The sequence below is a fragment of the Chenopodium quinoa genome, unplaced genomic scaffold (genome assembly GCF_001683475.1).
Source record: "Chenopodium quinoa cultivar QQ74 unplaced genomic scaffold, ASM168347v1, whole genome shotgun sequence".
In the NCBI taxonomy this organism is placed as follows: Eukaryota; Viridiplantae; Streptophyta; class Magnoliopsida; order Caryophyllales; family Amaranthaceae; genus Chenopodium; species Chenopodium quinoa.
This window is the reverse complement of record NW_018743955.1, coordinates 1,395,160-1,423,153: the sequence shown is the minus strand read 5'-3', so window position 1 is coordinate 1,423,153 and position 27,994 is coordinate 1,395,160. Positions and strand designations below refer to the sequence as shown.

The following is a 27,994-nucleotide window of genomic DNA, read 5'->3' as shown; positions in this document are numbered from 1 at the left end:
AAAAAAAGAGCTGCCCCCAGTAATATGCCATATTAACAAACTTTGTTAATATGGCTCTCTCTCATCTCCTCCCCTCCAAAAGCAATTTGTTCTCTCTCCTCCCCTCCCAAAGCACTTCAGACTCACTCCTTTACTCAGCCATAGTTGCAGGACCACCCTTGAAGTTATAATCTGGCCGGTCATGTAAATTGGGGCCATACTAACCCTTTAGGGGAAGGAATTTGCTCGTGCGGCGGTGTTAATGGTCGTGGCGGTGGCGCTAATGGTCGAAATGGTGGTTTCAATGGTGTTGTGGTGGTCGCGCAATAGTGTTAACGGTAATACAGTGGTCGCGAGATGGTGTTAACGGAAGTACGGTAGTCGTGCGGTGATGTTGGTGGTCGTGCAGTGGGTGGTGCGTATGGTTGTGAGGTGGTGACAGGTGGGTTGAAGGTGTAGGTAGAGGAGAGAGAAAGGGGGTAAAGCTAAGAAAATACAAAAATACCCTCATATTAACATTTTTTGTTAATATGGCATATTAATAGGTATTTTCTCTTAAATGTTATAAAATGTGTTAATGGATGGTCATTATAGCTTATAACTATCCCTTTTATGACTATCTTAAGTGTGGTTGTAATAGCATCCTTGTAATCCTCCTTTGTCATTAGTTCACATTAACCCTCTCATGAATGGACTCTTCATTGTCCATATAGGTTATAATGTTCTATCATGTATATATATAGGTGACTCATGAAATGGATGAATATAGACAATACAATTTCCATCTACATCTCTCTCTAATCTTCTCCCTTTTCCCCTTATTTTATAATACGTTATTAGCACCATACTCTAAACGAAACTATTACATTGATCACTCCGTAAGTATTCTAGCCTAGAAAAAGTCCAAAGTTTATGATTATATGCGGCCACTTTCATAGAAATTTTCACCTTCTCCTTATATGCCTTCGAATTATGTTAGTTTATGCTTATTAGTTTATGATTATTAGATATCAATATATCATGATGATGTTAATTTTGCTTCTGACTTTTCCTGACCATGGTCACGTCTTTAATTGTTCATGTTTTGCTTCTGACTTGTTCCTGACCATTGCTTATAAATATATACTTGTATGTTTTTAGAGTATACATCACAAAACATGCACAATTTTTCTTCTGACTTGTTCCTGACCATTTTAGTTTGATGACTATTTTGCTTAGACTACTAATTTGTCTCGTAAATTTGTTAAGAATTGTATAATTCATGATATCCCCTTCATATGTGATTAAATCATTAACAGTAGTAAGTATTATTATTTTTATATAGTATATGTTCATTGTATGCTATTTAATATTTTATTGTTATTTTGTATAGTGAAAATGTTGAATCTTACCAAGCTTGAATTTGTGGCCCTTGATATTATCGGAAAGAATTATCTATCATGGGTGTTAGATGCTGAAATACACCTAGATGCTAAAGGCCTTGGTGAAACCATTAAGGAGGGTAATAAAGCAACACTCCAAGATAAGGCAAAGGCCATGATATTCCTTCGCCATCACCTCCATGAAGGACTCAAAAATGAATATTTAACTGTGAAAGATCCACAAATCCTTTGGAGTAATCTAAAGGAAAGGTATGACCACCAAAAAACAGTGATACTACCTAGAGCTCGTTATGATTGGTTGAATTTGAGATTGCAAGATTTTAAATCTGTTAGTGAATATAACTCAGCTATGTTTAAAATAACTTCTCAATTGAAATTATGTGGAGAAAATATTACTGATGCAGAAATGCTTGAAAAGACGTACTCTACTTTCCATGCAAATAATATTGTCTTGTAGACACAATATAGAGAAAAAGGTTTTAAAAAATATTCTGAATTAATATCTTGTCTTCTTGTGGCTGAGCAAAATAACGAGTTGTTAATGAAAAATCATGAATCACGTCCAACTGGCTCTACTCCATTCCCTGAAGCGAATGTGACAACTCATAACGGAAAAGAAACTAAAAACAAAGACAATTCCAGTAGTAGTGGTCGAGGTAGAGGTCGTGGACGCGGTCGTGGTTTTAGTGGATATGGTAAAGGTCGTGGAGGTCATTACAGAAATTCTCATTCCAACCAGAAGTGGGAACGTAGGGATGATAAAGAGAAAAAATGAGACCAATATATGTTACCGTTGTGGAGGAAAAGGCCATTGGTCTCGGGTTTGTAGAACTCCAAAGCATCTTGTTGACCTTTATCAAGAATCATTGAAGAAAGGAAAGAAAGTTGAGGCAAACCTTGTTCTTGAAGAAGGTGAAGGTGATTTTGATTTTGGCAATGCAAATCATTTCGATGTTGCTAATTTTCTTACTTCCCCGGAAGGGAATAATTTTTTATTTTGGCAGTACAACTCATTTAGAAGTTGGTGATTTCTTCAATGCTTCGGAAGGGAATAATTAAATTTATATTATTTTATGTCAACTTTAAGTATTAGACTTCATCTAGTTATTTACTTATGTTATTTTCTATGGTTGTAATAAGGACTTTATATGCTTTATGAATTTATGAACTATTTAGGTTTTTCTATTGAATTATTTATTTCATCATCTTTATTTTTATACTTAATATTTTGACATATATTTTATTTCATGAAGAACATGGATATTACTCAAGTTCAGTTTGCTATGAATGGTGAAGAATTGTGTCTTGTTGACAGTGCAACTACTCATACAATACTTAGAAATAAAAAATACTTCTCTACATTAATGATGAAAAGGATTAATGTGAGTACCATATCGGGTAGTACAAATATTATTGAGGGCTCCGGAAGAGCCACTATAAAATTGCCTTGGGGAACTGAAATTAAAATAATTGATGCTTTATACTCCCCATTGTCTCAAAGAAATTTATTAAGTTTTAAGGATATTCGCAACAATGGTTATCATATTGAGACAATCAATGAAGAAAATAACGAATTCCTTCAAATCACAAATATAACTCAAGGCACAAAACATGTTTTGGAGAAACTCCCTACATTCTCCAGTGGTTTGTACTACACAAAAATCAATACTATTGAAACTCATGCTATAGTAAACCAGAAGTTTACTGATAATTTTGTTGTTTGGCATGACCGATTAGGCCATCCTGGTTCAATAATGATGCGAAAAATAATTACGAATTCATGTGGACATTCTTTGAAGAGCCAGCAGATTCTTCATAATATTTTTTCATGTGCTGCTTGCTTAGAAGGCAAGTTAATAATTCGCCCATCACCAGCTAAAATTAATTTTGAATCAATTAGTTTTCTGGAACGTATACAAGGAGATATTTGTGGGCCCATACATCCCCCATGTGGACCATTTAGATATTTTATGGTTTTAATTGATGCATCAACTAGATGGTCACATGTGTCCTTGTTATCAACTCGTAACCTGGCGTTTGCGAGATTACTTGCCCAATTGATTAAGTTGCGGGCACATTTTCCATATACTCCTATTAAGACTATTCGGCTTGATAATGCTGGTGAATTTACATCTCAAGCTTTCAATGATTATTGCATGTCCATTGGGATAAATGTTGAACATCCTGTAGCACATGTTCATACACAAAATGGTCTGGCTGAGTCATTAATTAAACGTCTTCAGTTAATTGCTAGACCATTGCTTATGAAATCCAATCTCCCAATTTCTGCTTGGGGACATGCTATATTACATGCAGTAGCACTAATTCGCATTAGGCCAACAAGTTATAATAAGTTCTCCCCATTACAATTAGTTTATGATCAGGAACCAAATATTTCCCATCTAAGAATTTTTGGATGTGTGGTTTATGTTCCGATAGCTCCACCACAACGCTCTAAGATGGGTCCTCGAAGGAGGTTGGGAATATATGTTGGTTTTGAATCCCCATCAATAATTAAATATCTCGAGCCTACAACAGGTGTAGACACCTAAAAATGTCTCCCCAAAACCAAACCCGGTGATGAACAACCTTTTACTGCCAATATTGGTCGGGTTGAGTATTTAATCTTTGGAGTGCTTAAATCCATATTCAAATCCATATTTTCATTTCATAAACCAATACAATTCCTAGCACATTTCCCCAAACCATAACTTATTTTCCTCTTTTCGTGCCTTTAAACCCAAAATAATTCATTTTGTGTCCTTAAAAATCATTCATTTCGTGTCCTTTTTATAAAAACGTTTGATACAGTTTATTTTGGTCCATAATCTGGGTCCAATAAATGAATAGTTGGATGGGTATTTAAAAGAGCTTTCCAACGATATATTATAAGCCCAAATCCGAGTTATAACGAATAAGTTATGGCCAAAATATTAAACTGAGCCCAAATCGAACCTAAACCCACCTTACCTATGACCCAATGATTATGTGGAGGGTCCAAATGATTTAATCCAATTCCTAAACCAATTAGGATTAATTGGAAGCTTCTATAAGTTTCTAAAAGATCCTAATTATCCTTTTTGAAAAGATAAGATTAAATAGTTTGAAATTGAATAAAACTCCTTTTTTTGAAAATCCTATTTATATCCGAATTGAAAGACGTTCAAAGATAGACAGATATTATTTTCGTGCATCATATTTTTTATCCAAATTTTATATTGTTGGATATCCCTTGAAATTATCTTTCCAATAATATATTATAATATCAATTCCGAGCTATAACGGAAAAGATATGTATAAAATGTCAAACTCTATTCAAAACTGACACCGTCTCACTATTTCGGCCATATCTTTACTTCTACAGAATATTTTAATCTGATTATAATTGGGTTAGAAAGTAAACTTCAAGATATTTCCAACAATATCTTATTCATCTTATTCCGATTTCTGTATCAAAAGATATGATAAAAACAAAAACCGCAAAAACTGCTGTGTATCGCAAGAGTTTTAATCCGATTCGAACTCGATCTTTTCTTGATTCTTCGACCCTCTTTTTCCCTATAAATAGAAGTCATATCACCCCTTTTTCAATCATCAACAATCTTGATCATAAAATCATTCTCTTCTCCCTCTTTAGACTAAACACTAGCCACCCTATTCTCTCAAAATACTTCCCCTAATTAAGCACTCCAAGGAGTTCATACAATACCCAAAGTTCTATACTTTAACTAAGGCGTGAAAGGTATAAATAACTGAGCGTTTGGACCAAATCAAATCTACATTTATTTAATTTAATTTTAATTTGATTTATATTTTTATTGAAGTTACTAACAGTTTATTCATGATGTAGCAATTTCAAGGAAATGCGGAAAGTGAGTAGTTAATCATTTAATTACTCTTATTTTTATTCTTGTTGCTAGCATCATGATTAGGTTATTTTATATTTAATTTGAATAACGCTATTATTGTTAAATTGCTTCCAATATTAATGTTTATTCTATTATATTTTTTATGATCACCATATTGCATGTTAAGGGGAATATGTAATTGAAAATCACGCCTAATAAGATAATTTGGACAACCGGTTTAGGATCCTTTTTAATCTTGTTGTTTAATTCAAGTGATCAAAATATTATAGAATTATGTGTTGCATTAATATTAAACCAATTTAGCTTAATAATAGTTTGGAGCAAATTGAATATTTTATTTGTATGCCTTTGAGATCGCAGGAATTACTTTTCACTATAAGAATCGAGTAGAGGCCAATAGGGGCGAATGTGACTCCATGACTCACTTCGTACCATCATCCCCGATCCTCCTTTCGTGGTTTCGAACCATATGGAATAATAATCTCATGGATTATGAATGGGGTGTAACCTTCACGGGTCAATCGTTGTTGCCTTCGTTGTCCCTTTATTCGCGGTTGCCTTAAATGATCCGTGAACGGTTTACAAGTTCCTTAAAAACTTGTTGGCGGCTCCCTACTTTCCTTGTCCCTAATCGTATATGTCAATTCCCACTTCCTAAGAGTGTCATGCATATTCACACATGCTTTTACGTAGGGCGCACTTCGAACGACGCCTACAACAAGGGATTTATTTACGACTCGTTTTGCAGATTGTCATTTTAACGAGTCACTTTTCCAAACATTAGGGGGAGAAAAGAGAGAGCTGGAAAAAGAAATAAAATGGAATGAATTATCATTATCTTATCTTGATCCTCGAACTAAACAATGTGAATTGGAAGTTCAAAAGATAATTCATTTACAATGTTTAGTAAATCAATTGCCAGACTCGTTTGCTGACCCAAAAAGAGTGACCAAGTCACATATTCCAACTGTAAATGCTCCATTTAAAATAGATGTCCCAGAAGGACAAAATAAATTTGCTAATGAGTCTAAACCACGTCAGAAACGTGGAAGACCAATAGTTTCCAAAGATAAGAATCCTCGGAAAAGAAAAGGAGCATTGATTGATGATGGTCAAATTGAAGAAACAAATTCCGAAGGATCTCCAGAAGAGAATTTAGACATGATACAGGAAGAAATTCAGGTACCTGATAATGAAGAAATTTCAACAAATTATATCATGTTTAGAATTACATGGAACCGAAATAAAATCGACGTCGATAATGTTTTTGCATGCAATATAGCATTAGATGTTATGGATAATAATGAGGATCATGAACCAAAATCCATTGAAGAATGTAGACAAAGAAATGATTGGCCAAAATGGAAAGAAGCAATTGAATCAGAATTAAAATCTCTTGGAAAAAGAGAAGTATTCGGACCTGTAGTCCGTACACCTGAAGGTGTAAAGCCAGTGGGATATAAATGGGTCTTTGTGCGAAAGAGAAATGAAAAGGGTGAAGTTGTAAGATATAAGGCACGCTTAGTTGCACAAGGATTCTCACAAAGACCTGGTATTGATTATGAGGAGGATGCAACTACTTTTAGATTTTTTATAAGTCTGGCAATAAGAGAAGGGCTTGACTTATGTTTGATGGATGTAGTCACAACTTACTTATATGGCCCACTGGATAATGACATTTACATGAAGCTCCCAGAAGGATTCAAGCTGCCAGAAGTAGCAAAATCTAGTTCTCGAGAACATTTCTGTATTAAATTGAACAAATCTCTTTATGGATTGAAACAATCTGGGCGTATGTGGTATAACCGTCTAAGTGAGTATTTGTTAAAGGAAGGTTATAAGAATGATCCTATTAGCCCATGTATTTTTATAAAGAAATTTGGATCAGGATTTGTTATAATTGTGGTGTATATTGATGATTTGAATATCATTGGAACTCCTGAAGAGATCTCAGTGACTGTCAATTATTTAAAGAAAGAGTTCGAAATGAAAGATCTTGGAAAGACAAAATTCTGCTTGGGGTTACAAATAGAGCACCTAGAGAATGAAATCCTTGTGCATCAATCAACATACATAGAAAAGGTTCTTAAAAGATTTTCTATGGATACAACACATCCATTGAGCAACCCTATGGTTGTAAGATCACTTGAAGTAGAAAAAGATCAATTCCGACCTCGGGAAAATGATGAAGAAATTCTTGGTCCTGAAGTACCATATCTTAGTGCAATTGGAGCACTAATGTATTTTGCAAGTCATACACGACCCGACATATCATTTTCAGTTAATTTATTAGCAAGGTTTAGTTCATGTCCAACTCGGAGGCATTGGAATGGGATCAAACATTTACTTCATTATCTTCAAGGTACGAAGGATATGAGTTTATTTTTCCCAAAGTTGTCCAAAGAAAATTTGATTGGTTTTGCAGATGCAGGTTATTTATCTGATCCTCATAATGGTCGATCACAAAACTGGATATGTGTTCAAGTATGGTGGTACTGCCATTTCTTGGCGTTCCATGAAACAAATCATTGCAGCTACTTCTTCCAATCTGAGATTTTAGCAATTCACGAGGCTAGTCGTGAATGTGTATGGTTAAGGTCGGTAATTCAACACATAAAAGAAGTTTGTTATTTATCATCCGGGAAAGAGGCACTGACAACTCTATATGAGGATAATGCAGCTTGTATTGCTCAACTTAAGGAAGGATATATCAAAGGTGACAGAACAAAGCACATCTTACCCAATTTTTTTTTTCACTCATGATCTTCAGAAGAATGGAGATATAAAAGTATTGCAGATTCGTTCAAGTGAAAATTTAGCAGACTTATTCACTAAGGCTCTTCCGACAACAACATTTAAAAAGTTAGTTTATCGTATTGGATTGCGTCGTCTCAAAGATCTTCAGTGATATAATAATGAGGGGGAGTAATTTCGCGCTGCACTCTTTTTCCCTTATCCATGGTTTTTTCCCACAGGGTTTTTCCTGGAAAGGTTTTTAATGAGGCAGCATATATGCACATTAAATCTATTTTAGATAATGCCCATCCAAGGGGGAGTGTTATAAAATGTGTTAATGGATGGTCATTATAGCTTATAACTATCCCTTTTATGACTATCTTAAGTGTGGTTGTAATAGCATCCTTGTAATCCTCCTTTCATCCTTTGTCATTAGTTCACATTAACCCTCTCATGAATGGACTCTTCATTGTCCATGTAGGTTATAATGTTCTATCATGTATATATATAGGTGACTCATGAAATGGATGAATATAGACAATACAATTCCCATCTACATCTCTCTCTAATCTTCTCCCTTTTCCCCTTATTTTATAATATTAAACAAATTCATTTGCTACTTATATTTCGATTTTTCACGAGCAGGCGGGAAAACCGGTCATCTAAAATTTTGAACGCCTTTCTCTATCCTATCCAACTTCCCTCACTTTTGCTACAGCTTCAATCGACAATCTTCCAAGAACAACCAAAACCCCCAAATTTCTTATCTCAATCTCAAATTTCCTCCATTTTCTTCCATTAGTCACATTTAATTCAATAGAACTACAACGAATCGCGACAAAAGCACCAAACCCGAAAACCCTAAGTCAATTTTAGGGTTTTTTCCACCTCAATTTCCCCCAAAATCAAGTCTTTTATTAGGGTTTCAGTAGAAATTCCAGTGATGGTTTTGCAGTAATGGAGAATGCGATTCTATTAGACGAATTATGGAAAGCGAGAGTCAAGACCCAAATAGTGGAATTGCTGGGAATAACAATGTCATTCATACTGTTCAAGCGCATAGAGACCTTGAATCTAATTGGGGTGTCGATCTTGCAAAAAACCTTGAAGATTATCTTTTGAAGATTTGTTCTGGTGAAATATCTGGAAGAGATGATGCCCATTTATCCGTTAATTTTGCTGAAGGTTTGAGTTTAATTTTTATAAGTTTTTTGCTTTTTTGAAGAAATTTAATGGGGTTTGATTTTTCTTGGTGCTGTGAATTAACAATTTTGTTGCTTTTTTGTTGGTAAATTGTAGCTGCTTTGTTGCTTCAAGGTTCGATACAAGTGTATAGTCGTAAAGTTGAGTACCTTTACAACTTAGTATTGCATGCTTTGGAGTTTGTTTCTCAAACAAGGTTTGTTTTTGGATGCACCCATCTTATTCTATCGTTTGGTTTTCATTGAACTTGCTTGTCTGCTTATTTTCGTATAATTTGTGGCCCCAAGATATATTTTTTCTTTTACACTAGTAGCAAATAGCTCTTTGAATTGGTAATGTTATTGTGATGCATTGCAAGTTGCTAAAAACAAGTTTAAGACTTGGGGTGACATCATCATTTTGAGTCTTAAGATTTATGCTTAAGGGTTTCCCATTTTTCTTCAAAAATCTCAAGCAAGTCTCAAGTTGAGTCTTGAAAAATTTCAAGACTCAACTTAAGACTTGAGATTAGGGCCCACTTCACTTTTATTTTTATTATCTCTTTTTTTTTTTACACTTTTCTACATATAATATGTCAAATATATAAATCTTAGGGCTAAAGTGATAAATTTGTGTAAGTTTGAGTGAGTCTTAACAATAATTTGATGACATCATTTTCAATGGGGACCACCAAAAATGATGTCACATCCAACTCTTAAGACTTAGGGCTAAACTTGCTCTAAATGGTAATTTTATGGAGTATGTTGCAACTTGGGTTGGTTTTTTTTATTTTTTTTTCTTTGGTTGCTCAACACTGAATACCCGAAAGGCATCAGTTGCCATCACCAATGGTGATAAGCAGATGGAAGGAAGAGAGAAACACTCCCTCTGTGTGAGTGTCTGGAAATAATAGTCATGTATGCTGTTTTTAGATGCTAGAAAAATTGTCAAGTTTGATAATATTTGACAGATTTTGGTTTAATTCCCGAACATAATACGTTTATATGAAGTGATGGAGAGAGGATGGGAAGAGGGCACAAGTTATGTGTGAATACTTTAGTGAAATCACAATACATCCCTAATTATGTGGGGTTGGAACTATGCTGCACTTAATTCCAGACGTAGGGAGTATTAATATGGTTGTGACTCCAAAGTAGTGTTTTTATTGTTCAACTTTCTAATAATTGATAAATGGTGTGTTAAATTACTTCTTTCAATAAACTTGAAATGTCTTCAATGGCGGTATTGTGGCTGAATAATAGAAATTGGCATACAAAACACATTGATCTATTGATTGCAGTTTACCTAGTTTTGAGATGTGGAATTGAGAAGTTGTAGATAAGAGAAACTTATATTTTGATCTCATTATTGTTAATAGGAGCCAAAAGAGTTTTATTAAGATTTTTTATGTTAAATATTAGGATTTTTTTGTTCAAAATCTACCTTATACAACTCAAAATTTATGAGAAACTACCTAATAAAAAAATGTTGTAAGAAACTACCTATCAAATAAAAATGTTGAAGAAACTGCCTATTAAAATAAAAATGTAGAAGAAAGACGTCAGTTTCGGAAAAAGAGTTCAAAAGTAAATAACTTGAACTAAAGGGGATTCTTGATTAGATAACAAATCCATTTTTTCGTTTTTGGATTCATTATAGATAAAAGAGCTTCCTATGGTATACTATTCAATTCGTGACGGCAAATTGATATGATATCTAAGATATGATTATTCCAGATTCTGATTAAATATCATCAACACATAAAGTTTGGATTATCTCTATGCGATTAAATCTCGAGTTAATCGTACGTAGAAAAATGATAAGATTATGGAGGTAAATAATCTCAAATTTATTGCTATTGCACTATTCATTATAGTTTATACTGTCTTTTTCCTTATTATCTATGTAAAAACGGATGGCCAGAATCATTAATTTGAATAATACTTTATTTTGTAGCTCTTTGACGAATTCCAAGATAAGTGAAACTTATATTTTGAACTCATTATTGTTAATTGGAGCCAAAAGAGTTTTATTAAAATCTTATATGTTAAATAGTTTTTTTTTTTTTTTTTTTTTTTTTTTTATTTTTTTTTTGTCAAAAACTGCCTATTACAACTCAAGTTTTGTGAGGAACAACCATATAAAGAAAATGTGGTAAAGAACAACTGATTAAAATAAAATGTTGTAAGAAACTACCTATTAAAGTAAAAATGTTGTAAAAGATTACCCTTTGCGGCTTCGCTAGGTTTCCATCATTGACTAAGGGCCTGTTCTCATTGGCTGAAATGAGCTGAATTAAACTTAACTGAAACGAATATTTTATGAGAGAAGGAAATTAGGAGTTGAAGAACTGAACTTATTATGAGAACATGCCCTAATTTCTTCGACGTTGATTGGCCATGTGATTTTAATTAACCAAATTCTCACCTTTTTTTCCCCAATTCGGTGCCCAACATCCCAATTTCATCTTTATATCCCTCAATTTCTCCTTCCATTGCTTCCCTTGCATCATTTTCCCCTTCCCTTGCATCATCCCTAATTTTGAGCAACACTTTTTCTTCCATTTGACAATATGCAATATGGGTTTTTTAAATTTGGGCTAATTTTGCGGGCTGCAATTGCTACAATTTATGTCGTGGGCTGTTGTGCTATTGTTGTTGGTGTAGCGTGGTTAGAATGATGGTTGTTGTGGCTGCTGCTTGTGGTTTGGTAGGGGAGCATGGAAGGATGACTCCTTGTGATATTGATGTGGCTGCTATTTGTCGGTGTGTCAGTGGCTGGGTATTGCAGTGAGGCGAGAGATATGAGCAGTGAGGCGAGAGATATGAGCAGCGAGGTATGTTGAAGAAGAGAGTGCGCTGGTGTTATTGTTGGTGGCGTCAGGAGGTAGAGATGGTGTGTGGTGGTGCGGTGATGGCGTGCGAAAATGCGACAAGGAATTGTGAAGGAGAGAGCGCTTGTGTTGGTTTTGCAGATGCGTGAGGTTGGTATTCGGGGTTTTTTTGAAGTGGGTTGGGGTGTTATGGTGGTGGGTCAAAATGGTGCGGTGGTGATGAAGGTGGCACAGCTGGTGGGGCATGGAAATAAAAACAAAAAAAAAGCTTTCTAAAGGACCCGTGACCGGCACGTGTATGGTCGTAGAAATTAGACAACGGTGGAAATTCGGTGAACGGTAGTCTTTCACAAATTTTTTATTTTAATAGGTAGTTTTTTACAAATTTTTTTTATTTAGTAGTTTCTCGCAAAATCTAAGTTGTATTAGGTAGCTTTTGACAAAAAAAATCTAAATATCATCTAATATGAAATGGTTGTCTAGAATTATTTTCTTTATTGACATCTTTTAATCTTTCTTACTACATCTTCTTTTTATGATTACAATATCCTATTTAACACTTTTTCTTCTCATTTGTTTTATTGGTCATACTATGAGATCATGTTATAGTTTGGTAATTCACAATTCCCACTGCTAGGTGCAATGTTACCTTACTATGAAGATGTTAATATGAGTTTTGCATTGTTTCAAAATACCCTTTTGCACATGTTTAGACTTTTCAAGTTTGTATACACCTCATATGCATAGTTGACAATTTGAAGTATACCGATGTGCTTGATGCAAGGATGTAGGACTAATATTATGTCTCTTGAAAGCTTAGGCTTGATGTCTTGAGATTCGTTCATGTCATTTTATTTGTGAAATCAGGTGATGCTTGAATAAATTTCAAGGTCTATATAGAACACCTGCATGAATGGAATTTATCATTTCATATATTATTATTAAGGTTGTTTAAACTGTTATACTATGTGTGATTAGAGGTATCCTTTCATACATAACCATGCTCCTTTTTTGAATTCATTCATATTCGTGCGGAACCTGTTTGTTTGCACATGTTCACAAGTCTTCCATGTTATTTGTAAATTTGAAAATGATAGTGTAATGTTGTAGCTAATTTTATTTCACCGAAATTTCAAAGATTTTGTCTCATTAATACAAATTAACTTTCCTATGTTTTCAAGTAGTTTCACTGTGAATTGATTGCCTTTAAAGTTTTAAAGATGAGTATTTCTAAGTAAACAAATGAACGCTTAAAACTTAAATGTTTACTAGTGCTCACAACTGGAACCTGGTTGAAGCTTTTTGGTCTAAAGATGCAACACCGTTGGAAGAGAAGAGAATTCATTGTTCATAGTAGATTTTAAGTGATGAAATCCATGAGTAACTTGATATGTATAGCTCAAAAAGGGCGCATGCACTGTTTTGGAATTACAATAATACTATCCACATCCCGAGTACTCCACTTTGACGAGGTTATTTATAAATAGATAAAAGCATAGTCATGTAAGATATTGTTAGATTTGTCCTAACATATAGTTTCAAGATGTCATCTTTTTATAAGTTTAACTGATAGACAATTAACGACATTAAGGGTCAAAGTTATAGCATTGGTAGATGAGCAAAATTAAAATGAAGCAACTAAAAAAATTAAGGAAGAATTTATTTCTAATTTTCTTCAGTTTTCAAAGGTTGAGATAGCCCATAGGGTGGGTGAGTAAAAATTTTCAAAGGGTGCTAATGACTTTCTATACATATATAGATCACAAGAAAATGTGGGAAGCACCTCAGATCAGCCTGAAGCCAGTTCTTCTCATGCAGTTCATGACGAGGAAGATCAGTTTTGGGTCTCAGATGATATTCCTGGTATTCAGATAGTTTCTGCTACCTATTCTGTGTTTTTTGTCAGGTTGGTAACTTTTGTTGTTGTCTTAACCCTGATTCTATGGCAGTGGATGCTAAAAATTGCCTGGATAATGTGACCAGCAAAGGCACTTCTTTGGACCACTACGTAAAGCCACCTGCTAACTTAGTTGTACTTGAAGGTGATTGTTTAGATTCTACTGATGATGGTGAACTGGAATCATACCTGGTAACATTTTGTCTTTTATAATATCTTAGAGGATAATATACTTTGATTTTACACTAATAACTCCCGTTCATATATGGTTGCAGTTGGCCACCAACAATCTCTATTGTGATTTTATCCTCTTAGACCCATGTGATGCAGTGGCTGTAGATAAGTTTCTGAAGGATGATAAAACTGGTGAAACACAGCATAGTAGCCATAGAGGGAGCTCATTGATCTCAAAAGCTCATAAAAGTTTCCTGTCTCCTGCCAGATACACTGGAGGGACAGCCCGCAAGTCTTCTTCCAAGAAAGGGTTGGATAATTTTGGTCAGGCTTTGCCTTTTGGCGAGACCAGCAGAAATTTAAACGAAGATTTTGAGCATGGTCCTTCCAATAATGGTATTTCTGATCATGGTGAATGTGGATTTGAATCAGATGATAATAACCCACATAACGATGATTTTGATGATTCTGATGGTGATGATGATGATCCTTGGAAGCCTTTGAATCCCCATGAACCTGGAAACTTAAAAGTGAAGCCTTTCAGAAAAGGTTCTTATAATGCTTGGCAATATGTTCTTACGATGGTGTTCTTGTATTTTTTTTTTTTTTTTTTTTTTGATCTAAAATTTGCTGAATATATCTGACAGTTAATACTCTCAAGAAGACAAGGATGAGGAAGAATGTCAGTGTAGTTCATCAGTTTCCCCTAGCAAAGCTGCATGGAACAGTTAGTCCCGAGCTCCTAGAGATATGGGAGTTGCACTTTCGTTCTTGTAAAAAACAAGAGGAATCACAACCAATTCCATTGTTTGAAAAGGTATGTTTTCTGTAGTGGCTGGAAATTTATATTGCATGTTTGGGCTTGCATGACTTCTTAAATTCAAATGCAGCTGCGCCAAACCCTTGTTGGAGGGCATTCGAATCCTGATTCATTTTTCACTCCTGAAAACGGTGAAGCAGAAGATATTTCAGATGATGGGATCCCTGATTTTGATCAACATGATTTTGACATGCCAGGCGTCAATTATATGGATGAAGGAGTTGATTTTAACACAGATAAGGTCAGGAAAGCTTGTCTTTCCTATAATCTCTTGTGATTGCTGATATTGTTATATGAGGAGAGAAAGAAACTTGGAGGGTTGCAATCTTTGATATCCTGCTTTTGGAACTATATACGATTTCATCTTCTTATTAGCTTATTCATGGATGCAGCATGATGATTTTGCTGATCACTATGATGCTGCCAATGCTGATGTAAATGAGGACCTAACTTCTCAACCTAGCTTGGAAGATCTATGTCGCGCTCATCTGGTAAGACTTGGTCTTTTCATGACGACTTATCAATTTCTGGGGCTGTATTTGTTTTTGCACCTTGTACTATCTATTTGTAGTGCTACAATTCTTTTGGATATCTTGATTTATTTTACATATTTGAATCAAGGTTCTATACAATCAGGGATTTTTGGACCTTGTGAAAGTGGGATCAGTAACCTTTGTCATTTCATTGATACGGTGCCTTTGATGAAAGAAAAGAGAGTTAGTGAATAAAATAAGATAGTAGATATAATGAAAGATACTTGTGTGTGTGTGTGTGTGTGTGAGAGAGAGAGAGAGAGAGAGAGAGAGAGAGAGAGAGAGAGAGAGAGAGAGAGAGAGAGAGAGAGAGAGAGAGGGAGGGAGGGAGGGAGGGAGAGAGAGAGAGAGAGAGAGAGGTGGGGGTGGATAATTGTGTTCCATAAGACCATACACTCTCATCTTGCAAGATAACCATGTTAATTAAGTTAATATACATTGATTGCTTTTCGACTGTGGTAGCAAAATAAGGAAGGAGTTGAAAAATGATCACATGAAAGAGATCCCATTCTAGATTGAAGAAGGTAGCAAGGTTGGGGGAAGTGCTTTTAATGCTAAATGTTTAAAATTAGCAATAGGAACACTTATTGCCTCAAGGCCGAATTGGACTACTCATTCAGCATCAAACCTAAAATGTGTTGCTCTGAAAAATTTACCCTCTTTGTTCCTTTTTATTGGTTGTGTTTTTACTTAACACGTTTGCCAATGCACTTGTTTGACCATTAATAACTTTCAATGCATCCTTGTAAAAATTATAATGATTGAATATTAATAAAGTACTCGTTGTGATGAATCAAACAAGAACCCACATGACTATATTATGTCTTATATATTGGAAATAAATAAGAAGAATATCTCATTCTATGAATAGTGCTAAAAATCAAAATGTAACTAATAATAAGGAACATAGGGAGTATTAGGTATCATGAGCCATAGTTTATACTGTGGATAGTTGATACAGACCAAGCACTTAATTAAAGCTTTACTAAGCTTGATGGCTTTAATTCTTGAGGGATTTGTTGATTTTGTTTCTATTTATGGGCTTAATAGGTATGAATGTATGACAGTGGGGTGTGCTGGGCCCTGCTGGCCAGCCTATTCCTCTGCCTTCATGCCTGGGCCTTGTTCAGGCACATCCAAGTAGCTTCTTGCCTTGCACCCTTGCTTGGTGTTAGAACAAACATGACATCCATGCCAAGTGAGTTTGGCTTGCGCAAGCTGATGTTCTAAGTGAAACTTTTTAGATTGGTTATTAAGTTTATGACCTAATAATCTAATAGGAAAAGGTATACTTTGTTTTCTTACTTGTTCTACTTTGACTTTGACCATCATTTGTTATACAGAATGAAAAATATCGTTTTGTTGGATATTGTTAGATTTGCCTCAACATATTAAAATTCAGTACAAGTATTTTTTATTTATTATTTTTATAATTAAGTAATTAAAGGTATCAATGGTCAAAGTTGCATATTGGAAAACGTGCTTATTCATAAATCATGTTAAAATAACTTGAAAAAGAGATGTTCTAAGAACAAAGCATCACTAATAATGCAATCATTAATTTAGGATATATGTGCTGGCTATACCTTCTGCTTGATCTACTTGCCATTTTTCTTGCCAGTCGTGGGAACAGTCATTTCCGCAAATTATGGCCCTAGCATGGACATGTCCACCCCTCCTTCCCCTTCAGATTTAGGGTTGGTTTACTCCCACATCTGTTAGGCTTAATTACTTTTGTGGCTCAAGAATTATTCAGTATGGTGTGTGTGTTTTTCAGTTAGTTTAACAAGCAGGTGTAGGTTATGAATAATTTGTGGGCCTTTGTGGCCTTGCCGAGGTTGTAGGAATTGTGTGTTGGGGACAACCAAACTAATGTGGATAGCAAAGAATGAAGGAAAGGAAGGGGAGGGAAAAAGGAGGAAGGGGATTAAAGAGAAAGGGTAGGGAATGGTGAGCTCCATTTTTCCTCCAAATCTCTTCAATTTTGGAGGGATTTTGCTTATTAAAAAGAGGGAAATGGTTCCCTCCCTCTCCTTCCCCTTCCTTCCCCCTATCCTTTACCCCCAAACAAGAGAAATTGTCCTCCCTTTCTCTTCGCTTCTTTTCTTCCATTTACTTCTATTTAAACAAAGTTTAAAATAGTAAATAATTGGTGAAAATCTGTAACTGTAAGTGCTAAGAGATTGATTCGGTCTAGTCTTCATGAGCTAGAGGTCAAAGGTCCATTATTTGCAGACTTGCTGCGGGGGGTAGGGATTTCAATTCTCACTTTAAGCTTTAGTATGTTTGATATGAAAAATCATGTTTGTGCTTTGTGCACACAATTCTCAGCCTCAAACCTAAGCTTTTGGAGAACTCTGTATCATCCACTGTTTCACATACTAAAATTATAGAAACCAAGTAGCTCTGAACACGCAGATAAGTTTTCTGTAAAAACTTGTGTTTTTTCTTCCTGATCTATTTCCCATGAGAAACATCCTTATTATTTTTTTTTTCCTCAGGATTCACTTCTTGCTAGCATAGCTGAAAATGAGACGCAGACTGAGTTGGCTGCTCGAGTTTCATCATGGAAGCAAAGAACAGAACATGACTTAGAAGAGGAAGTATGCCCTTTTCAACCATATATTACAACTAAAATTTCAGTCAATTGCTGCTGTTTCATTCAGTTCTAAGGTCCATCCTTTTTGTTTCAGGACTCACGCCCACCATTTGACATACATGAATATGGTGAAGCAGTGTTGGACAGAATATCTCAAAGTGAAGATGGAAGTGTTGTGTCCTTCACAGATGTGGTTACGGGACAAGAGAAACATGATATTGCACGGACTTTTTCTGCCCTTCTACAACTGGTTAGATTTTGAGTAGTGTTGCTGTTTTTCTTGTTTTTATACTGTTTATACTCTTTTTAGCGTCTTTGTTGAATGAGGACTGTTTTGCTTGATTTTGTAGGTAAATGACAGAAAAGTTGACTTGGATAGGAGCACTTCAACAAATGATTCGTTTTGTTACACAGTTGAAAATCCATTTCATGTCAGACTTCTTAGCCATGCCAAGGGGGCAAAGAAAATGCAATTTCAGATTGGTAAGAAGAGGCAAAAATCTCCCGTCAAACTTGGATGCAACAAAGATAAAATTGACCGCTTGAGCAGACATCCCTCAACTATTAGCTCACCATCTTCCGGATCTAAATCAAGATCTATTTTAGCGCAACCAAATTGTAAATATTCTTTGGAGCTGGAGAAGGGTGGGCTGGGGTGCACTCCTGATGGGAAGCGCAGGCGAAGATCTCAGGTAGCGAGTCAGTTGACTTGAACTCAGCAAGATGACATGATATTCGAGAACATCTATGTAGTGTATTCCAGTGATGATTCATAGCTTTAGATTAGCTAATACTGACCAATTAGCGCCTTCAAGATTGTTTCTTTCGGTCATAACTTAAATCAGTATATGTAATTGTAAGTCATTAGTCATTGTAACATCTTTTATCAGCAAGTTTAGTTGTATCCATTCTTTTTTTTTTTTTTTTTTTTTTTTTTTTTTTTTTTTTTTTTTTTAGTGAAGTAGCTGTATCCATTCTATGTAATATATGTATTACATTCATAATTTTTAGTTGGAAAAAATGGTTTTAATAATCCAAATTTTAGATTATTTACTTTAAATAATCCTAGTTTTTTGGAGTGTTTTATTTCAACATGCCAAATGATCAGTGATTTGATTTAGAGGCCTTTTTTTCCTTGTTAAATGTCATGTGTTGCAATTTAATTGATTAATTTTTTTGCTTTTTTTTCAAAAACTTGAAACTCCCTTCTCGAATCCCATCCGGCAAAACCCCAACCCCTCCCTTCCCCTTGTCGAAAAGTCTAACCCCCCTGCTCTTTCCTTGCCCGAAACCACAACCCTTACTCGAAACCCCTTCCCTCCCTTATTTACATTGGAATTCACCTTGAGCCCTCCAAAGTTGGGAACTTGGGGTTATTGCAGAATAATTAAAATTTAGATTATTTAAAGTAAACTAGCATTTTGGTTCGTTTGATGCACAAGTTGTTACTTAGATTATTTTTATACGTAGGTATATTTTTCAATAGTTGAAACTTTTGATATAAAATACGAAATAATTGTTTCATGACCATTAAGATAGATAAAGTTCATTATTCAAACTTAAAGCAAAGAGAGTGAGGGCGGAATTGTGGAAGAAGAGGAAGGGATTTAGTTACGTATGTATACATACATGAATATTGTGGGATGAAATGACACATTGATTTTAAGTTATATTTTTAAGTTTAGGAGATGAAAAGAATATTCTTATTGTATTTCATATGTTTATTAATATGTATTAATTAGTTCAACTTTAATTTATTATGGTGAAAATGAAACACTTCATTTTTTTTTACTGAATTTTGCAAGTTATAGAATGCATAAAAGACTTTTATTTTATTTTATTTTAAGTGATACTACCTCCGTTTTTAAATACTTGCTCCACTTTTCTTTTCCGGCCATTTTTAAATACTTGCTCCATTCATTTTTTATAGGAAAATTTGATTTAAATAATCCAACCTTTGACGTATTTGTTTTTAATAATCCAACTTTTTGATTATTCTCCAATAATCCAAGCTTTAATGGTTGTTCTTTTTTATCAGGCCATTATGACCGGTTACCTTCTCTACAGGTAATTTTTTTTATACATTACAACTTTTTCACAAAAAGGTAAAAAAAAAACCTCAAACCACCAGCCCCCCACGCTTCCCCGGGAAACACCCTACCCCTCCCTTCACTCGCCGGCAAATAACCTCTACCCCTGCCTTCCCCCGTCGCCGCAAGTCACCGGAAAACCCACCCGCATCCACTACAACTTCAAACAACAACACACACCAACGCAGCTCCTCTGCTCAACCATCGTCCATCGCCACCCATCCCACATCACCTCCCACAGGCAGCGCAGAAGCACAACTCCACCACCAACTTCGCCCAACCATCAATCATCCTCCATTCAATTGATTAATTCCATAAACATTCCCAATATAACCCAAATTTCTTCTCTCCCACAATAACCAACCCAGAATTCCAAATCCAAGTCCCATAGGATCGATTGAATTTTTGATTAAATCATTGAGTTCTTGAGGAAGCTCCATTCTTGATCTTGCAAAACCCTAATCAAATTGGGGGTAAATTATAGGGTTTTGAAGATCGAAGCTTTCTTGCAAATTGATGGAAATTGAAACAAAAAGAGAAAGAAGAGGGAGAAGGAGGGAAGAGGGTCGGGTTTTCGATGGTTTTGGGCAAAATTCGTCTCGACACCCAGAAGATAAGCTACGAAAACCACTCCAAACACCCCGAAATCCAAAAATCGGCGGTGGGGCAGGGGTTTTCGATGGTTTTGAGCAAGGTTTTGGGGGAGGATGGATGGGTTTTTGTTCTGGTTTTGCGTGACGGTGGTGGGGTGTTCTGGGTTCGAGGGTCAGGTTCAAACAAGGTTCGAAGGGTTTCTGGGTTCGAGGGTGTCTTGTTTCTGGGTTTGTGATGGGGCTGCTGGTGGTGGGTCTTTGATCTGGTGGTGGGATTAGGGAGGCTAGTCTTCGATGTGGTGGCTGCTCTAAGCTTGGTAGCAGGAAGTTATGGAGGGGATGAAGGTAGGGGAAGGGAAAATGAAATAAAAAAATATAGGCAAATCAAAATATAACACGTGGCAAGGTAACCTACTGTTGTAGGTTGGTGACCGGTTTGGCCTAATAAAATGGAATACCCCCTAAAACTTGAATTATTTGAGGATAATATAAAGGTTGGATTATTAAAAACAAATACGTTAAAGGTTGGATTATTTAAATCAAATTTTCCTTTTTTATAAAGCTTTTACAATATTAAATTCAATTTTCACACTTAGTGGACCCAACCTGATACTCTATCTCCTCCTATTCTTCAATTACTTGTGCTTTTTACATTTTTTATTTTCTCAACTACCCCACTACTTCCATATTTTATTACTTTCTCCAATTTATCTTAAAACTCCGCGCATGGAGAAATGGAGCAAATATTTAAAAACGGAGGGAGTATTTAAAAGTAAAAGAAAGATTAGGAGATGTGGCACATGATTAATTTGCAATGACATGTGGCACATGAGTAATTTGTAGTGACACGTGGCATAAGATTAATTTGTGGTTTGTATTTTTAAATACTAACTAAGTATTGATTGATTGATTGATATTGATATCTCAAATTGGGATTAACAAAATCAAATTTTCCTTTTTAATATGACTTATTTCTTTTAGGATGGGGTTAGAGGTGGGCAACGAGCCGTGCTAGGCCGGCGCATGTCGTGCCACGCCGTGCCTGATGGTGGCTCATGTCATACCGTGCCTGCATCTTGGCGTGTCGTGCCGTGCCGAGCCACCATTTAGCACACCCCACCCCACGGCACGACACGACACAACACAACGACCCACGTGGCTGGCGTGTTGTGTCATGTTGGACATCGGATTGCCCATAATATTTTTTAATTTTTTTTTAATTTTTTGAACGACTTATAAAATGGATATACTATTTAAATAATTTTATTAATGTATGTTTATTTATTTTATTATTATTGTATTATTATTGTTTTTTTTTATTATTATAGTTCTTAATTATTATTTATGTTATTTTATGGCCGTGCTAAGACGGGCTAAACTATTGTGCCACCCGTGGAGGAAGTACTAATGAAGGTTTGATATGTATTTGAAAATACATATCAAACCTTAAAATATTAAAAAGTATTGTAAGCACATGAGGGTGAGAGAAAGGAGGAGAGAGATTAGCAAGTGGGTCCAATTTTTAAATGTACCACTAAAAGCTTATATAATATAATTGAATATGTAGTGATATTATTTCTATACGTAGTTGGTACCACTAAATGAATATATAGTACCATTGAATGAATATATAGTACCACTGAATGTTCAATGATACTATTTGATCATTTAGTGATACTATTAATCACTCAATGGTATACTTAAATCCAGCACGTGGGGGTGAGAGAAAAGGAGGAGAGACATGGGTAAATTTCATGCGAAATGTCTCAAATGCCCCTTGATATGTATATACAAGTACCTATCAAACCTCCCTTTGGAAGGCCTCGCCACTCGTGGATTCGTGCCGTACTCGTGTCGAATTCTTGAAATTGTGTGTACCTGTTGCACGCAAATATTTAGCTGGACCCGAGACCAACTACTGCTGGCCGGTCCCGAGGTAAAATGGTACCGTTTTTCCACTTCAATGGCTTTTCTCTTTATCTTCTCCTTCCTCTTTCCAAATTTCAAACTCAGGATTTTGTCTGTGGCCTGTGCTCACCATTCTTGCGAGTTGAGTCGTCTTCTTCTCACCACAACCATCAAATTTCCAAAGCTCGCCATCATGGGGTTTGTCTCTAATTTTTCTCTCTGCTCTCTTAAATGTTATTGATTTTTTCATTGCTCTTTTGCTCATTTTTCTTGCATTATTGTCCTTCTAATTTCTCTTTGTTCACTGTTGATGATTTAAAGGGTTTATAGTTTCTGCATTCGTATGAAAAGTGGTTGTATTTCACATTTGTTCACTCTTATGTTCATTTTTTCTTTCAATCAATATAAATTTTGTACACTTTTGAGTTAGTAATTGTCCATTTATGTTCAACCATAAAATGTTTATTTTTATCATAAATGCTCATTTTTCTAATGAAGGACCAACCACAATTGGCTAGTCATGAAAGCAACAAAAAATGTTCATTATTTTTCTAGTAAATGTTCATTTTTGTTGGGAAGACAACCTTAAGTAAGAAAATGTTCATTTTTTTTTTGGCAAAGAGAACTACAAACTAAAACAAAGACTAAAAAACAAAAGACAATAATTCCCTATGCCGAGCCACTTCTGCTAAATCATGCGCCTGAGTAACAGAAGACCTCGACACCTTACGAATGTGGCAAACCATAAAGGAACAAAGAAGCCTTTTAATATCGTTAACAATCCAAGCCACAGTGATATCCGCAGGCCCATAATCTAAAAGTAAGTGCGGAATAACTGAACAGCCCGTCAGAAAATGTTCATTTTTATTATATTAAACGCTTATTTTCAATATGAGGGACCAGGTATAATTAGCTGGTCTCGAGACCAACTAATACCAACTGCCACTTGCATTTAATCATTCTCTGATACGTTAGGGAAATATTAAGAACAACACTAAAGTAATAAGTATCAATTTTATCACATCTATTTACCATAATGCGGAGTACCGAATAAATAAACTAACCCATACTTTTCCTTTACTAACAAAGTCTACGGCTAGAAATGTACACCATAATTTTCACTGAAGAACAACAAATTAAAAATTGAACAAATTGCAAAATACTGTATATTTTTTTTCATACTTGTATATGCCGTATTTACATAGTCAATACTGAAATTTGATGGTCTCCAAAAGTATGCCATAAATGTATGAAATGACCGTTTTACCCTTAACAAAAACGGGTCTCGCCCACGTGTCAAGCAGGTCACATTCATTGACCAGAGCTAGCTCGACGTATGAACACCACGACTCTCTGACAACTTCCGCCGAATGTTTTCAAAATTCCAACGACTTTTTTAATATTAGCGCCGTCGCGTGTACGTCACGTGCCCTTAGATCTCGCCCCAATTTTTCCCACTCACTTGAAAAATATGATTATCTTTTAAAATTAGGAAATGACGAAATTTGATCGCAGATTTTGTATACTGTACCAATTAATCACCTCGGCGTTAAGACCTGACCCGACGATTCAACTCGACCCGACTCAATATCCAACTCGCAACAACTCGACCCGGCACCCGAAGGCGAAGGGAGCGGAGACCTTTTATCCCTACTCAATATCCTCTTCAATGACATTATCCGACTCGTTGGCGATCTAACACCCGAAGCCGGGGAACGACTCGGCCCCGGCTCGTCCGAGTTAGACCCTTGAAAACAAAAACTCTGGGTCCTTCTCGGCACCTCAATTGACACCCCCACCAAATCCAACCCCTTCCTCCTCCCCGCAAACGACGACGATCCCGTAGTTAAAACGTCCGACTCACCGTGACTCGGACTTAAATTGTTTCTTGATTCGGCTACATTAACACTTTGCGACAGCTCACCCAGCTCAACAACCACCTCATCGCCTTTCACAGTAGGCGATGGTGGCGGAACATCTTCGGCGTCGACGGGGGAGCGGCAAAGGGGACACGTGGAGTGAGAATGGAACCACATGTCAATACACTCAACATGAAAACAGTGTTTACATTTAGGCAATAAACGCCCTTTTTCTCTCTCCTCAAATTCTGACAAACAAACAGCGCATTCCAGCTCTTCCCCTTCGACAAGTTCAACCACCTTGTCCTCCCCAAACGTAAAAGTCGGTAAAAATTTAAGCACAGCCGCGTCGAGCCCCTGCGATTGGGCGAGAGCAATGTCGGAAGGATTATCCGGCTCGATGTAGAATACGAGGTGGGTACGACGACGAGCGCGACGGATCTGTCGCCGTCGCGCTCGTAATATATACCATCGGGCGTACACGTGAAGACATACCATTATTACAACCACGGCGAATAGAATCACGATTGCGCTTAGCATTATCCTGCCGCTGAGGGCGTATCTCTTCTGTTCGTGAGGGATATTGTAATCCTTACCAATATGATCCGCCATTTTTTAGGAAAATTATTCAATTCAACAAATAAATTGTAATAAGTTATGAAGATTGTGAATAAAGAAGAGGAAGAAATACGAGTTTGAAGTTTAAATGAGTATTGAGAAAGAGGAAGGTTCAAGAAAGTTTCGGAAGTAGAAAAATGGAGTCAAGGGTAAATGTGGGGGAAAGGGAGGTATTGGGCGTCCACAAAGGGACGAGAGACGGCAGACGCCCAAGTTGACGCGGGTTTTAATTTTAATTTTATTTTTCTTTCTTTTGTTATTCTTTTTGGTTAAAAAGATAGAAATTTAGAATTTAATGTTATTTTAAAAAGACAAAAAAGGAGCCAACTTGGTGGTTGTTGTTGCTGACTATGAAATTAGGAGATGGACTCTGTCGTGAAAACTGATTTTTAATTTTAATTTTAATTTTATGAGATTGTTTTTTGGGTTTAGGAAATTACTTGGACATTGCAACTTGGTAAGTTGTTGGATGAAGTCATTGATTTACTTGTCGGAGTCAGTCCTAGGACGAAACTAACTAGTTGCTCAATAATAAGTACAAGACGTGCGTTCCATGAACTTTTGGTTGGATTTATATGGAGTAGTTTATAGATGAGTGATGAATGTTTCATTATATCTGAATTATGGAGTGATATTTACGTACCAAACGTAATACAAGTAGATATTGTTTACGACTTTACGTTAATATTCCTCTTAATCTTTACGTACCAAACGTAATTATTGGTTAAGTTGAAAGATGCTTATTATATTAAGGGCTTGTATGTTTCGTTTGGTATTATTTACAGGCCATTTTGTGTTTAAAAGAACAGAAATAACCGTTATAATACTGACCAGGGCCGTAGCTGGGGCGGGGAAGGTGGGGCAACCGCCCAGGGCCCAAGACTGTAAAGCCCAAGTTTCGTTTAAAACAGGGCCTCAAATTATCCAAGAAAAAAAAATCTATAATTACTTGAGCATTTAACTCTGATGTAGTTATGGTGTAGTTGAGTAGTTCGACAATTTCCTAAGCAAAGTAAGCATTTAACTCCCTTGATTTTCGCATTTTATATTCAGTTTTTGCCTAGATGAATCCCTTTATTTCTAAAATTAAATTATCTCTTTCAACCTTTCCAAATTTCACCGAGATCCCATTTTCCTAATATAATCAATTGAAGATGAAAATAATTTTTAACACTGAAATAACTCTTTTATTTTGTTTTTTATGAAAATAAATTCTCTGTAACTTGTATCTTCTGTTTTTTTATATTACATAATCTACATAATTACTTGATTATTGAGTGGGTTAGTAATCTGAACATGGACAAAACTTTTTCAATATTCAGGGCCTGTTCATATTTACTGAACTGAGCTGAACTGAACTGATTGGAGCTGAACTGAACTGAACTGAACTAAACTAAACTAAGCTGAAATGAATATTTTATGAGAGAGGGAAATTAAGAGCTGAACTGAACTGAACTGAACTGATTGGAACTGAACTGAACTGAACTGAAGTAAATATGAACAAGCCCTCACCCTGTCTCCAAATCGCTCTTGCTACGACGTTGTATAATATTTTTGCAAGGTTTGTGTTCAACCTTCTACAATTTCTTTCATTTGAATGTTTTTATCTTTATTTTTTTTTATTTTATTTTAATTTTTTGTGGCTTGTAATTTTTCCTCAAAAAAAATTAAAATTATTTGGCTTGTAATTTCATACTTACGGAGGAGCAGTAGTACATTACTGTAGTAGTTTTGTTTTGTTTTCTACTTTTGTTTTGTTTTTTCCAACCTGTTGGAAAGATGAATGGAAACAAATGCAATGGCTTAAACTAATTAGACAAGCGATTTGACTATTTTACCAAATAGGCAAATATTACTCATTGTTTCGAGATTTTGTTACTCCGTCCTAATTAACATATAACAGCATGTAGCTAGTAAGCTTTCATTGTCTTTTAGCGTAGTTTTGATATGAATTTGGAATTAAAATCGAGGAGGTTAATCTTTCATTTTGCATACCCTTCCAAGTTAAAAATTAAAAATAAAAATCATATGTATATACCTTGTACTTCTTATATAATATAATGGGTGTTAATTAATTAAGGCCCCAATTTATATGTTCGCCCTAGGCCACCAAATTCTCAGAAACGGGTCTGATACTGACTAAATAGCCCATGTAATACTCACCGAGTAATCCCTATAACATTGACCAATTAACCTTATAATATTGGCGAAGAAACTTCTTTAACGCTAACCAAGTAACTCTCATAATGGAAGACCACATGGTGTGACCAGCCACATAAACCTTTGCCAAAAAAATTAACTTTTGAGTAGGCAGTAGCCATTGGTATTTTTTCTATAGTTGTAGGGAGGGGGGGGGGATATTATTTATCTCTAAACAAATTCTTATACTACCTCCGTTTATTGTTATCTGCAACTTTGGAATATTTTATATCTCTCAAATAATACCTTAAAGTTGCAAATAACAATTAACGGAGGTAGTATACAATGTGGTCATCCATCAAAGGGTTACTCTGTTAATGTTATATAGGGGTTACTCTGTCAACAAGGCTAGGGTTACTTTGTCAGTAGTATAGGAGTTACTCAGTCAATGATAAACGGGATACTTCGTTAGTGCTATAGAGGTTAGTCGGTTAATGATAAAAGGGTTATTTCGTTAGCGTTATAGGGGTTACTCGGTCAGTGATACAAGAGTTACTTCATCAGCGCTATATGATTGGTCAATATTAAAGAGATTACTCGATCAGTATTATAAGGGTTATTCGATCAATGTTATAAAAATACTTTATTTTTTATACTAGCCACACACAATACAAGTTTGATAATTTTTACTCAGCTCACTTCTAATTTTGATAAAAATTACTTAGAAATGATTATCTAAGGATTGAACCTCAATTCGTGGATTTTGATAAAAATACAGTTGGA

General features: G+C 35.5%; 2 protein-coding genes and 1 pseudogene across 2 annotated transcripts; 2 read left to right on the top strand and 1 right to left on the bottom strand.

Moving 5' to 3' along the window:
• Positions 1-1,356: 1,356 nt before the first annotated feature.
• LOC110689096 lies at positions 1,357-1,818 on the top strand. The gene has a single exon (XM_021865826.1). It carries the CDS (start codon positions 1,357-1,359, stop codon positions 1,816-1,818), a length of 462 nt encoding a protein of 153 aa, XP_021721518.1.
• A 6,746-nt stretch (positions 1,819-8,564) lies between these two features.
• LOC110689157 lies at positions 8,565-21,386 on the top strand (annotated as a pseudogene).
• A 2,204-nt stretch (positions 21,387-23,590) lies between these two features.
• On the bottom strand, positions 23,591-25,321 carry LOC110689156 (RING-H2 finger protein ATL2-like). Its single transcript, XM_021865885.1, has one exon. The coding sequence runs from the start codon at positions 25,064-25,066 to the stop codon at positions 24,134-24,136; it is 933 nt and encodes a 310-aa protein (XP_021721577.1). The 5' UTR covers positions 25,067-25,321; the 3' UTR covers positions 23,591-24,133.
• Between the last annotated feature and the right edge of the window lie 2,673 nt (positions 25,322-27,994).